The following is a 13,250-nucleotide window of genomic DNA, read 5'->3' on the forward strand; positions in this document are numbered from 1 at the left end:
TTGTTTAAATATATACTTTTTTTGTTCAATTAGTTTCTTAGTGTGCCCTATAAGTAAAATTATAATCCGCATTTTTAAATTTTTTTTTCGTTATGTTATGTTTATGCAATAATTTAACTAAAATTTATAATAAAAGTAAAAATTTCTTAACTTAAGGTAGTTATTTGAACATTTAAAGATCTTTAGTAAAAAAAAAAATGAAAATAATTTTGTCCACCATAAGTCTAATATCCGTCCCACTGTGCACTGTTAAGATTGTATCTACGATCAGTGATGACAAAGCCAGAAGCAGAAAAAAGTATTTCTGATGATGTATATTGTATGAAAAACTCTGAATAATGATTTTAAAACTATTCTCTTGGACATTAATTCCGCACGAGGAGTTCTCGCATGAATGGAATAAAAGCTGTCACGCTCAATTCTAAAGAGTTGGAATAACAATATGAGAAACTGCACACAGTCAATTGTAACAAGTATTTATAAAATAGAAATAAATGTTGAACAAAAACCATAACTAATTCTCTTTGGGATCGTCGATAAATTACGCAACGCTAAATTTATTTTAAATATAGAAGTAAATATTGAAGTCTTAAGCTTTTTTACGCGGTGATTTTTACGCGGCGATTTTTTATTAAACTTATTGTGCTTTTATTTTAATTTTAAAGTTCTGCAAAAGAGAACTTTTGACCCCTTTTTCTTTTGTTCATTTGTGAAACTTAAAGTTGCGTAATTTGTGGACGACCCCATTTCCTATTAATCACGGTGGAAAACATTGCAATTACGATATCAAATGAAAAATTAAAATACGGAAGCGATATCACACAATTATTGAAATTAAAATAACGATACCAGATGAGAAATTAAATGATAAACATGTCATTCGATACACACAATCTTTAAGAATTTCTATTATACTAAAGTCAACTATACACAAGGTTTAAGTGGTTTCAAAAATTTTCAAAATTTAATTTTCCTGATACGCGATATTTTTTTATTTTGATGAGTTCTACATGTTCCTTAAGAAATTATAAAATCTCACCTAGTCCTAATATTAGTAAAAATTTTTTGGTTTAAAAATAATTTTTTTCAATCCAAGTTAAAAAAAAAAAAAAAAGAAAGCAAAAAATGCAAAAAAAAAGAAAAAAGAGAAACTACTTATGTTTTATGATTTTAGCTTACATTTAGTTTTCTTTTCGATACCAATGCTATTTTAATGTTTCTTATGGTATCTCAATTTAAATATATTTAAATGTGCTGTATCGTCTCTCAATAAATTAGTTTCTCATTTGCTATTTTAATTTTAATTTAAGTCGTTGTATCGATTAGGCAGTTAACTTTTTATCTTGTATCGTTATATCAATTATATCTCGCGTCGTATCGTAACTCTTGTTTGTCTTCATAAATAATTGTTTAAAAAAACATTTAAAAAAGCATCAAATATCATACTCGTATTTTCTTCATAACACACAAGTTCTCATTTTATTTTTTTAATTGATATTAACTTAAGTTTATTAATTATGTTGACACCTTTGCAATTAAAGCGAATCTTATTTGTCTCAAACCATTTTAGAAAACTTAATAAAACACACGTCGCGGGAATCATAAGAAACTGTCACGGAAGACTCCGAAAAAATCCTTTGGAGGGAATGATCCTCGCACATTACTCTTCTCAAAAATGCAAAAAATGAAATCTTTTGTGACCGTCCGAGAAAAAAAATCAGTTTGAACTTTTTCATTTTTTCCTTAAAATCATGAAATGACAACTCTGAACTCTTTTTGCATTTTTACAGCAAGTTCTACTCAAGCAATCTTTAGATATGGATACTAAGATGAATGTGTACACAATAACTTTTAAAAAGGATTCCTAAATCAAGCCAAACAGATTATAAACTCTTGATGACGTTTGACACTCTTGCTGTTGAAGTCAACCATGCATGTTTTGAGCCACTTTGCATACTCTGGATGATTCTTGGGCCTTTTGTATCTTTCCCAATGATATTTGAAGCTGTAATGCAGTGCCTCAGTGGCTTGTTCAATTTATTTGCCAAGTGATTCTTTTTTCAACAGAATAAAGTCTTCCACATGGAAGAACACTGCGTTAACTTTTGGGGTGACACTGACCCCTTGGAGAGAAAGGTATGATGCTATGAAGGCCTAAATCTTTGAAGCGAAGTGAGGATCAAGGGTGCTGCCAAAGCAGGAGGACACTACAGCATCAAACTTTTGAAGAGTGTTGATGATGCCAAAAATATTGAAGGCACAATCCTGTATAAAGCAATGCTCAAATTTAGTAACGAAAAACAGAAACAAAACACTATACCATGTACTTCTGAAGAGATTAGCATAAGGTAAGTTGTAAAACTTAAAAAGTACCTGCTCAGCCAGTTGCCTCAGCACATCTACATTCCTAAGAAGCTTACGACATTCATTGCCAGCAAACTGGCCACCATGGAAAGGGTGGCTCTTGATATGCAGTGGCCAATCATCAGCCTTTGGCCAAGCCTCTTTCAAGGCCTTGAAGAGGTGATTGACCACACCAAGGAGGAGGTGGAGCTCCATGGGTGCTATGAAGGTGAGGACCAAAGAGCTGTCTGGTTTATCAAAGAGTGGCAAGTAAATGACATTCTTGAACAGTCGTGCTTGTTTTGGATCTTGCCCATGTGCCTGAAACACAAGAACATTTTATTTTTCCAATTTTTCTATTAAATTGACATTAATGAAAGAATAAAGGTTAGATCTGGTATCAAGAAACAGTTATTGTTGTTTGAATTGGTAACTGAAATAGTCAAAAATTAAGACTGTTATAAATTTTTCACGTAAAGAAGGAATATAATTTTTACCTGAAAGGCATCAAAGCACTGTCGCAATGACCCAAACGTCCGATGGTTCGTTTGGGTCATTGCGACAGTGCGTTTTCTTTTTGAGAGAGTTTTTTTGCTTCAACATTACACGAAGTACAGGGATGTGAGCAGGAATGGGGCTGAATGCCACATACAATGTTGGCCAGTTTTAAGTCACAGGAGAGGAGAAAGTTAACTCCATCTGGATGGATTAAGTCAAGGATCTTCTGAATGTTGGTGTAGTTTTTAGGAACATCTTCAGCAATGGCAACCAGAAGCTGGCGCTTGACGCTTGTGTCTTTTGCCGCTTGTGAAGCCAAAGTCTTTTTTCGAGGAGGAGATTGTAAGTCTTCAGGTTGTTCCGCTTCTTGAACTCCGAGGCTGATCTTGAGAAAGCCTCCCCCACCATCAATGCCAAGCTTCACGACTTGTTCTGAGTAAATTTTTCTTTGGAGTAGCAGCTGATCAAAAAGGTCTGCTAGTTTGATGCAGTGAACAACAATTTGACTTCTTTTTTCTGTTTTATCGTGGTGATCTCAATTGTAGATTGGGTAAAGTATTCTGCTAAGCTCTTGCTAAGCTCAGCAAACTTTGCGTAAATGTTTGGCTCCAGGACTCGAGCCTGGGAGAAGTGGTTAAGTGTGGACACTAGCTTCTTTACAGATTGATTTGACAACCCGGTGTTGGCTTGAAGTTGCACTAAGTCTCGAGCGCTCAAAACATCAGCTTCAGGGAAGAGATTTTTGGCACTGAATGGACCTAGGATCACAAAGGAATTCTCATTACTAATTTACAAAAATCTCTTAAGTATTTAAACCACGAAAATAATGTAAAAGTACCTATTAAGAAATATAAGTTTTACCTTTCTTCACTCGCAAAGGGCGCCCACCAGAGGCTTGAGCCAGTTTCACAGCCCCATGTGGAGAGGCTTCCTCGGCAGCAACTACAGATGCTGCAATTTGCTCTCCAACCATAGGCTTTTCAAGTGCAAGTGCTGTCATATTTTCACTGAAGGAGGCATTGCTGCAGTTGCGTGGCACCCCTCTTCCAATGATTGAAAGGCAGTCTGAGCACCTCCGCTGTGTTGCTTGAGGCTGTGCTAAATTTAAAGACGGTGGGTTGTCCAGAGGATGCTTTTCAAGGAACTTCATCCACCCTATCTTACAGATAAGACAGTCACATGCTTGCTCTCTTGTAACTGGTCTCATCCTGATAGAGGAGAAGTCAAAGACAGAAGAAATGGTGACAGACTCTCCCCTTGCTTTTTTCCCTAATGCAAGCCTACACGTGTCACAAATGCCTCTGGGCACTCTTGAGTCACTGAAGTCTATAGGATTTGGAAGGGTTTCTGGCACAACTTGTATCAAGTGGCCTGTCACCTATCTGACACACTTTCTCATGCAGAGAAAACAAGCTGTTTTCCTGCATTCATTATGGGACTTGACTGAATTAGCGTGATCGCAAAGCAGACCTAAAGAAAATCACTACTTTTATACGTATGATTAGGGCTGTCATTGGTGACTAGCAAAAGTTGACATTGAAAATGTATTTAAAAATTAAAAAGAAAATGAGTTATTGGTCAAGAAACACCTTGTCATCATTAGATTTTTATGGAAAATTTACCTTTAAAATGGGATTCGAAGGGAATTCTCATGCACAGATATGTAGGTATTGCACACATTATTTTGTCAGTGCTATTTCTTGGAATTCAGAAAAAAATTTTGATTAAAAATATAGCACAAAGCAAATATTTAAAGATTGGTCTTTTAGACATACTGGGAAGAACTAACAAATCCTGTCAAATAAAAAATTACATATCAGGAAATGGTATTATTTACGGCTTGTTAGAATAGATATAAAACTTTAAAAAGGATTTATATTAATATATTTATATTTTACTTATTTTTTCTTAGTAAAGATGTTTTTGGTCAAATTCATCTCAGTATCCATATCTAAAGAGTGCTTGAGTAGAATTTGTTATATATGTTGTAAAAATGCAAAAAGAGTCAAAGTTGTCATGATTTTAAGGAATAAATGAAAAAATTCAAACTGATTTTTTTTTCTCGGACGGTCACAAAAGATTTCATTTTTTGCATTTTTGAGAAGAGTAATGTATGAAGATTTTTTGCATTTTTGAGAAGAGTAATTTTCTTCATATACATTCATTTTTCTCGTTTGTACACATTTTAAAATACCTACATTTTAATAATTAAATATCTTGTTGTTATAGTTTTGCAAGTTTTGCGCATATACTCATTTCTGCTCCACCAAAACACATTTGACCAAGTGTAAAACTAACCGCACCTGGCTCTAAAGGTGCAATTATTTATATAAACTAGTATGCTATTAGATATAAACACGGTCACTAAAAATTTTTAAAAACAAAATAATTCGCATTTTTACAAACTGTATTTTCTTTAGTCTCCCGCGATATATATTGTGAGATATTGCGCAATATACATAGTGGGATATTCCTCAATATACATTGTGGGATTTGCGCAATACATTTATCGTGGGATATTGCGCAATATATATGGGATATGGCGCATTTGTACTTACACTGACTTCTATGACTTAAAACTTGTGATTTTTAGTTCATTCCAGTTTCGGTCGGAAATACATTACTTCAGATCGGAATGGCGGATTTTACTTTTTACCTTTGATTCTTAATCAATAATCCTTTGTTGATTTGCCCCTGAACAATGATGGTCAATCATTGTACAGGGCAACAAAAAACTATAGATAAACCTAGGTAAAAAAATACAGATTTAAACGAACACTATGTAATTTTATTTGCAATAATCAATTATGTAAGGGTTTTTGGATGTTTAGGAATATTGTGATGCAAAAAGAGCAGCTCTCTAGTTTTGAGCAACAAACTCTTTTTTCAACAAAAATGTTACCTGCCTCTGAAAATAGTCTTATTTTAAATGTCAAAATGTTTGAAAATTTTAAATAGTTAAAAAATATAGGGTAACTATTAGAGTAAATAATTCAATTTTAACGTAAATAGAAAAATAATTTTTTACATAAATATTATGCAGGCTACTTTCAATACATAAAATTATACAAACAAATAAAAACAATATATTATATTTAATTGTAACAAGAACCAAATTAATGAATATTAATACTATATTTATATGTATGTGTATATATATATATATATATATATATATATATATATATATATATATATATATATATATTATAGGTTATAAATATATCTTATATAGCCACGATGCTGAGGTGCAGGTTTTCACTTTAATCTTGAAGGTAAAAAATAATATAAATATAATTCTTGTTTCAGCCAAAATTTTATTGAATCAAATCTGGCAAATTCAGTTCCGACCGGATTTTAAAATTGTCATTCCGATACACCCCTTCTTAAAACACAAAATACAAAAAGTTAAAACAAATGCTCATTGTAGAATGTTTTTCTTATTTAAAAATAAATATTTTCCTTTTATGTAGTATGCATCCGCCCCTTAGCTAACGCGTCACAGGATTTTAGAGTAATAAACTATTGGTTATAAATATATTAAATATGTTAAACACCACTTCAAACTTTTTCATTTACAAAACTTTTTATTTCATCTAAAAATAAACATCTAAAATTCTTTTATATAATATATATAACATCAAACTCATAAGTATGTATTTGTATAATAAATATTAAAAAAAAAAAAAAAATTCATACCTCAAAATTATTCACTTAAAACGTTTAAAAGATTACCTTACTAATGTAAGTTATGAAAAGTGTCATAAGATTTGTTTTCCTGTCAAAATAATACAACTTTATAAAAATTTATGTAAAAAATAATTTTCATTTTTAACGCTTACAATAAGATTTGCGCAGTATGACTAGAATATAGTGTTTTCATTAGTGTATGACGATTTTAAAGAATGTAGCAGATTTGCTTTTAACATTTTTATAAAGATATATGGACCAAAAAATAGTAACTACACTCCAGTTTTAATATGACATCACAGATCACACTGTTGCGGATGTGATTTAACATAACATTCGTTGAGAGCAGCTCCGTATTGAATCATCAACAGGGTCAAACCTTGAACTCTGTCTTCTGATTTGCGCTATAAAAAAATTGTTTATAAGATTAATAAATGAATTTTTTTATAAATTCGTTTAAGTTTTAAAGATTGTAAAGGACTATATAGAAGCTTGTAAAGAACTACATAGAAGCTTGTAAAGAACTACATAGAAACTTGTAAAGAACTACATAGAAGCTTGTAAAGAACTACATAGATGCTTGTAAAGAACTACATAGAATCTTGTAAAGGACTACATAGAAACATAAATTATCAGATTTAATTATTAAAATTCTCCAAAGTTATCTGGTTATCTTATCTGGTTAACTTATCTGGCTTTATGTAAAAGAGCTTAAAAACAAATGTCAAATTTAATTGTGTTATTGTATGTATTAATAAAAATTCTAAAAAGAAATTTATAAAACATTAAGGACATCTTAATTACCATATTTTAGCTCATCAAATTATAAAAAACTAAACTCAGACAGAGATTAAATCACGGCATCATCGAGTGATTTACAAACATACTAACAGAATGTTTACAAACATACAAATCTATAGAATATTTACATACATGTAAGCCTACAAAATATGTACAAACATACAAACTTTTACAAACTGGAAAAAAAACAAACAAGCAAGCCTACAGAATTTTTATTAACTGGAAATATCAACAACAGACAATCATGATCTCATTTGCAATATGATCTCGTATCGAAAATTGTAACAAAATATTTCCAACTAACATAAACTTTTATTAATCAATTATTTAAATTTGTTAATTGTTATAAAATTGTTGAGCAAATCTACCGAATCTAATAAAATTTAAAATCAAGTTTTAAATTTCATCTAACAATGTTTCTCATAAGGTGTCTTTGATATTACTACTAAACTATTTTTGATGACTTTTGATTATCTGAGTCCCTTCAATGCACTGAACAGTGCATTAAAGAGACCCAGAGATCCAAACACATCATAATAATTTTAAACAGTGAAATAGATATTATAATACAATTTTAAACAGTGAAATAGATATTATAATACAATTTTAAACAGTGAAATAGATATTTTAAACAGTGAAATAGATATTATAATACAATTTTAAACAGTGAAATAGATATTATAATACAATTTTAAACAGTGAAATAGATATTATAATACAATTTACAACTGCTTATCTACACTTAAAATGTGAATAGACAAATTATGTGGTTGAAGTGGAGGAAAAAAAAAAATAAATAAATAAAGAGAAAAATACTGTTTAAAAAATGTTAATAAATAATATTTACATTAAATATTTTTTAAAACATTGTATTGTTAATCTATATATTATAAATGATTTTATCTGAATGAAATGAAAAATCATTCATTAATCTGGAAAAACATTCATTAATCTCATTTTTCTCAATACTCAATTGTTTTCAAAACTTGAATTATATGATTTGATCAGAGATCTGAAGCTGACTAAAAATTATAGTGACCTGCTAGCATCATAAGATCATAGCAACCTGCTAGCATCAAGATTAAAAGAGAAAAACTTGTTATAAAAAGGTGTCATAATATCATTTTATTGCGAATGTTCACAAAATGTTGTTCTATTTTTTCAAATGGAAAATGAACTATGTTATTGCTGCAATGACCTCTCACTGAGTTCTCTTCTTTACATCTTCTTGGATTATTGTTTAACACTGACCCTTCATAGAAACGATATGTACAATTGATTGCTAAATTAGCATCTGCTAAGGTTGCTTCTCTTTATCGTGCTCGCGATTTTCTTCCTCCTCATTCTATTTACCTCTATAAATCTCTTATTCCTCTCTGTATGGAACACAGTTGTCATATTAGGGCTGGTTCTTCTAATGATGCTCTTTCTTTTCTAGACAAGGCCAAAAAACGCATTGTAAATGTAGTTGGACCCGCTCTATCTGCCAAGCTTGAGCCTCTTGCCTATGGTCATAAAGTTGCATCTTTTTGTCTTTTCTATAAATATCATGGTTGCTATTATCTCTAGTTTATCAACTAAAATTTATTCTTGCTTGACTTGTTGTTCAGCAAAGTCTACTTCTTTTACTGCATCTACCCCTGCATGCTCTAAAAACTTTTATTTGTCTATTTTTTTCCCCACACTTCAACCCTTTGGAACTCTTTCCCATCCAACCTTTGACTCATCCAACCTACCACCTTTCAAGTCTTCTGTCAATGGTTTTCTTGCTCTATTACTTTTCTTATTTTTCTTTCTAGTAACTCCCAACTTAATAGTGGTTCCTTGCAGCCTTGTTGGGAGTGAATTAAAATTAAAAAAATAAATAAATGATTTTGCACCATTTTTAACTTTAAGTTTTTTAGTTAAAAATTTTAAGTATATTCTAAAGAATTTTCTTCATAATATAATTAATTTTTTCTTTTTGATTAATACAATTTTTATAATTCCAAATTCACCAAATTTATTGTCACGAAAATATCATGAAAAGCTCTTTTGACATTATTATGTTTACAAATATCTGCTTGGTAACTGATCAAATCTATCTATAAATTGTTCATAATCATTATTAAAAACATATTAAATACTTATCAAACAACTTTAAGAAAGCAAACACAAGATTATAAAGTCAAGTATAAGTTTGAGGGTTGAAAAATAGCATTTGATGACACAATGACACCGGGGGATTGCAAAAAAGCACTTAGATGAGGCTATGATATCAGGGGGCTGCAAAATAGCACTTTGATGCTAAAATGACACCAGTTTAAAAATGAGCATGACCGCCTTTTTGTGTTTGCAATGGTTTTCTTGGACAACATTAAGCTGTAAATTTTGAATCTCTCTCATGAACTATGAAATGCTGTAAATTGCTGCTCTTAATTTTATGGATTCTCATCTTATTTCTTTCTTTTGAAAACAATTGTGATGTACCTGATGAACGTGGTGAATAATTTCATCGAGAAATCAGTGAGATAGAAAGTGTTATAAAGGAAAACCTTCATCTTCATTACTTGCTGACTACTGCTGGACTTTGGTGCATGATTTAGAGTTCTCTCAAAGAAGACCCAGTGTGATGAATCATTTTTGAGATGATAGAGGCAAGATTATTTTACTTAAGTACTGGTAATACCGAAATTTACATAACATGTGCATATTCAATCCAAATAGAATTATTATCAACAAAAGACTATTTATGTGATTTGTAAATATTTTATAAAAAAGAAAATAGCTTTTAACTAAAATTTACAGTTTAAACTTTAAAACAAAAGCAAACTTTGAATTTGGCAACCAAAATTAACAAAATACAAATAAAACTGTTTTTTTTAAAAAAAAAAAAATTTATCAAATTTTGGTGGACAGTGTAATTGAATAATTGTCTGACAAAATAAAATAATACTGTAGGTGTTTTTTCAGAAATGCAGAAGCTGTTATTGACACTGATGTGCATTTGATTAAAAAAAAAACAAAAAATTAAATACAATTGTTCTATATCCTTTGTCATCTGGAAAAATTTCCCTCACTTCTTATATTGATACACACATGTTAATCTAAGGTCATTATCTGATATAAAGATTTTTGTAAACATTATGAACTAGTATTTTATTTTTACAATTTTTTTTAGAATTTATATTTTATTTTTTACCAAAATAATTTTGTACCAAAAACAAACAAACAAAACATACTAATTTTTCAACAGCACTTTCTTTCATTTTACTTTGCACTGTGCTGTTGACAGTTTCTTTGAGATATTCTTGATTGTAGCGCTCTGCCAATATCACTTTCTGAAACTCTTCTAACTAAAAATTAAAAATAAAAACTTATAGATAAGTTAATTCTTCATCCCCTCTTTCCTAGATAACTTAAATCTCCCTCCCTCTTCCCTAGAAAAAAATCTTTGGTATAACTCTTTTCATAATCCAAACACACACAATATTTATTTTCAAATGTAACTAAAAAAAATAAATTTTTATATTCAAAACTTAATCTCTGGCTATTGAACAAATCCAAACAGAATATAAAAATGTTTTGATTTTTTTAGATCATTTTACATGTAACTTAAAAAAACTTATAAAAACTGGCAATCCTCCTGAAAAAACATGTTTAAATATACAATACAACTTAAAAACATTTTGATAAATTAAAAAAAATTTACTTTATTAGTGTTACTAAATTTACTTTTCTTTGAAGATATAACTCATTGTTTTCTTTTGTCTTAATTTTATTAGCGATACTTACTTTTCTTTGAAGATATAACTCTCTGTCTTCTTCATCAAGACTGGCACATAGTTCTCGACCAGCCTGTAAACAAACACACACATTTTTTATGTTGTTATATATAAATGATTAAAAAGATGTTGCTATAAAAAAATAAAATTAAAAAAAAACAAAAAAACAGTTTAAGCAAAATTTTTTGCAATGGTCAACCATTTATTGTTTTGTAATACATAAATCCTGTTGCTCTACATAACTGAATGCATAAATATATGCTGCTATGCAAATATATGCTGCTATGCAAATATATGCTGCTATGCAAATATTGATGCATAAATCATAGGTTGCTTTATGTAGACGAATAAATCTATAATCTATACCCTTTACACAGAATGATGAGTTTGTGTTCAAATAGAAAAGCTCTTAAGCAAAAAGTTAATTCTACTGACTTGTTCACATAATATATGAAAAAAATTCAGAGTTTATTTTACAAAAAATTCTTTAGTGCATCTGTCCATATTGAAGTTGTTTTTTTCAGATCCTGAAAAAAACAATTTTATTCAATTTGGCCACCTATTTATATGTATTTTACTGAAGAAAATACTTTCTACTTAATATAGAAAAAACTTGCTGCCTCACAATGATTATCAGGAGTGAATTGATGCCGATACTTCTTTTTGAGGCCTAAAAGAAATACATTAGGTGAAACTAGAAGCAGCAGAGAAGCTCATCACACTTAACGGATCCATTTTGTATCCTGCAAAGATTGAAATTTTTCAGTTTTCAAGAATGATATAAACAGGATAAGAAAGAATTTAATGTTGAAAAGCGAACATATAACAATCTTGTATTTAATATTTTAATAAATATTAAATACAAGTTGCAAATGCAGCTATAATATTTTAATAAATATTAAATACAAGTTGCAAATGCAGCTATAATATTTTAATAAATATTAAATACAAGTTGCAAATGCAGCTATAATATTTTAATAAATATTAAATACAAGTTGCAAATGCAGCTTTAATATTTTAATAAATATTAAATACAAGTTGCAAATGCAGCTATAAAAGCAACCGACACTTCTGGTACTTAATTGTAGCATGTGATGTGTGTTTTCGAACAGACTTCTCTCTTTTGAACAACCAAATAGTTGCTAGAACATTGTACTGAATTCAACTATCAGTTTGAGAACAACTATTGAGAAAAATGGCATGTGAAGGCAGTGAATGATCTATCAAAAATGTGCTGTATAACTGATTCAATAAGTGTTATGAATTATAAAATAGAAATACAAAAACAGTTTTTATGGGAAATTGTTGAATATCACCCCAAAGAATTGCTAAATTTTAAAAGGACCAAACTTAAAAGCAAATAGATAAAAAATTTTACATATTGTATACCAGGAATAAAATAAAATAAACCTACATAAGTAATTTTGTTTACATGTGGATATCTCCACTGGTTTTGTAAGAACAGCCATTCCTCTTTCCAACTTGAAACTTAAGATCCCCATAATACTTCATAGACTTAAGACGCTGAAATATCATACAGCTAATTTATTGATGTCCTAAACATTTCACATATCTTCTCTGTGCATCTTTTTCCTGTCTTCTTTATACTTTTCTATTCAACAAACACTTTCAAAAAATAGTTGTGATATTTGCTATCTGGCTTGAATTCTTGTTCTCTCCCATTTTCTTTAAGTTCTATTAAAATTGTGTTAAAAACATCATGGGTTAAGGACAATCCGTTTCCACTAACATTGTCAATTTCTTGGAGTTACAAATATCTTCTTTTAACAAAGGTTTTGAACCAACAGGTAAACTTTTTTCAAGACCCAATCCAATAAATTCATCTTGATGATTTTCATGTGTGTACAATTTTTCCAACTCTTTCATTTTTTAACTAGTACACTTGAAAATTTGAAAATTAAAGTAATACAGTACTACTACTAGCCGTTCTGAACTGCATGCTTGCTTAAAAATCAATATACTCTGGTAAAAGTTAGCAGTTAATAACATTACACTACCATAATAGAGTACATTCAGAGTAATAAGTCAATAGTACTTTTGATATGCTAGGAAATATACAGAAATATTTTATGTGAATTTCCCAGAGAAACTCCCATAAAATTTAAATTATTTTTAAAAAAATTTTTTGAAAAT

The 13,250-nt window shown here is 29.7% G+C and overlaps 1 protein-coding gene across 2 annotated transcripts in view; it reads right to left on the bottom strand.

Annotated features, from left to right (window-relative positions):
- Positions 1-6,408: 6,408 nt before the first annotated feature.
- The window catches only part of LOC100214660 (PDZ domain-containing protein 8), a 45,513-nt gene continuing 38,671 nt past the window's right edge, over positions 6,409-13,250 (bottom strand). For both annotated transcript variants that reach the window (XM_065812586.1, XM_065812585.1), the window contains exons 16-18: positions 11,107-11,169; positions 10,554-10,667; positions 6,409-6,935 (exon numbers count right to left, since the gene is read on the bottom strand). In XM_065812586.1, the coding sequence (XP_065668658.1) occupies positions 6,828-6,935; positions 10,554-10,667; positions 11,107-11,169 (285 nt within the window). In that variant the 3' untranslated portion in view covers positions 6,409-6,827. The remainder of the gene's footprint in view (positions 6,936-10,553; positions 10,668-11,106; positions 11,170-13,250) is intronic.

Source organism: Hydra vulgaris, chromosome 12, assembly GCF_038396675.1.
Source record: "Hydra vulgaris chromosome 12, alternate assembly HydraT2T_AEP".
In the NCBI taxonomy this organism is placed as follows: Eukaryota; Metazoa; Cnidaria; class Hydrozoa; order Anthoathecata; family Hydridae; genus Hydra; species Hydra vulgaris.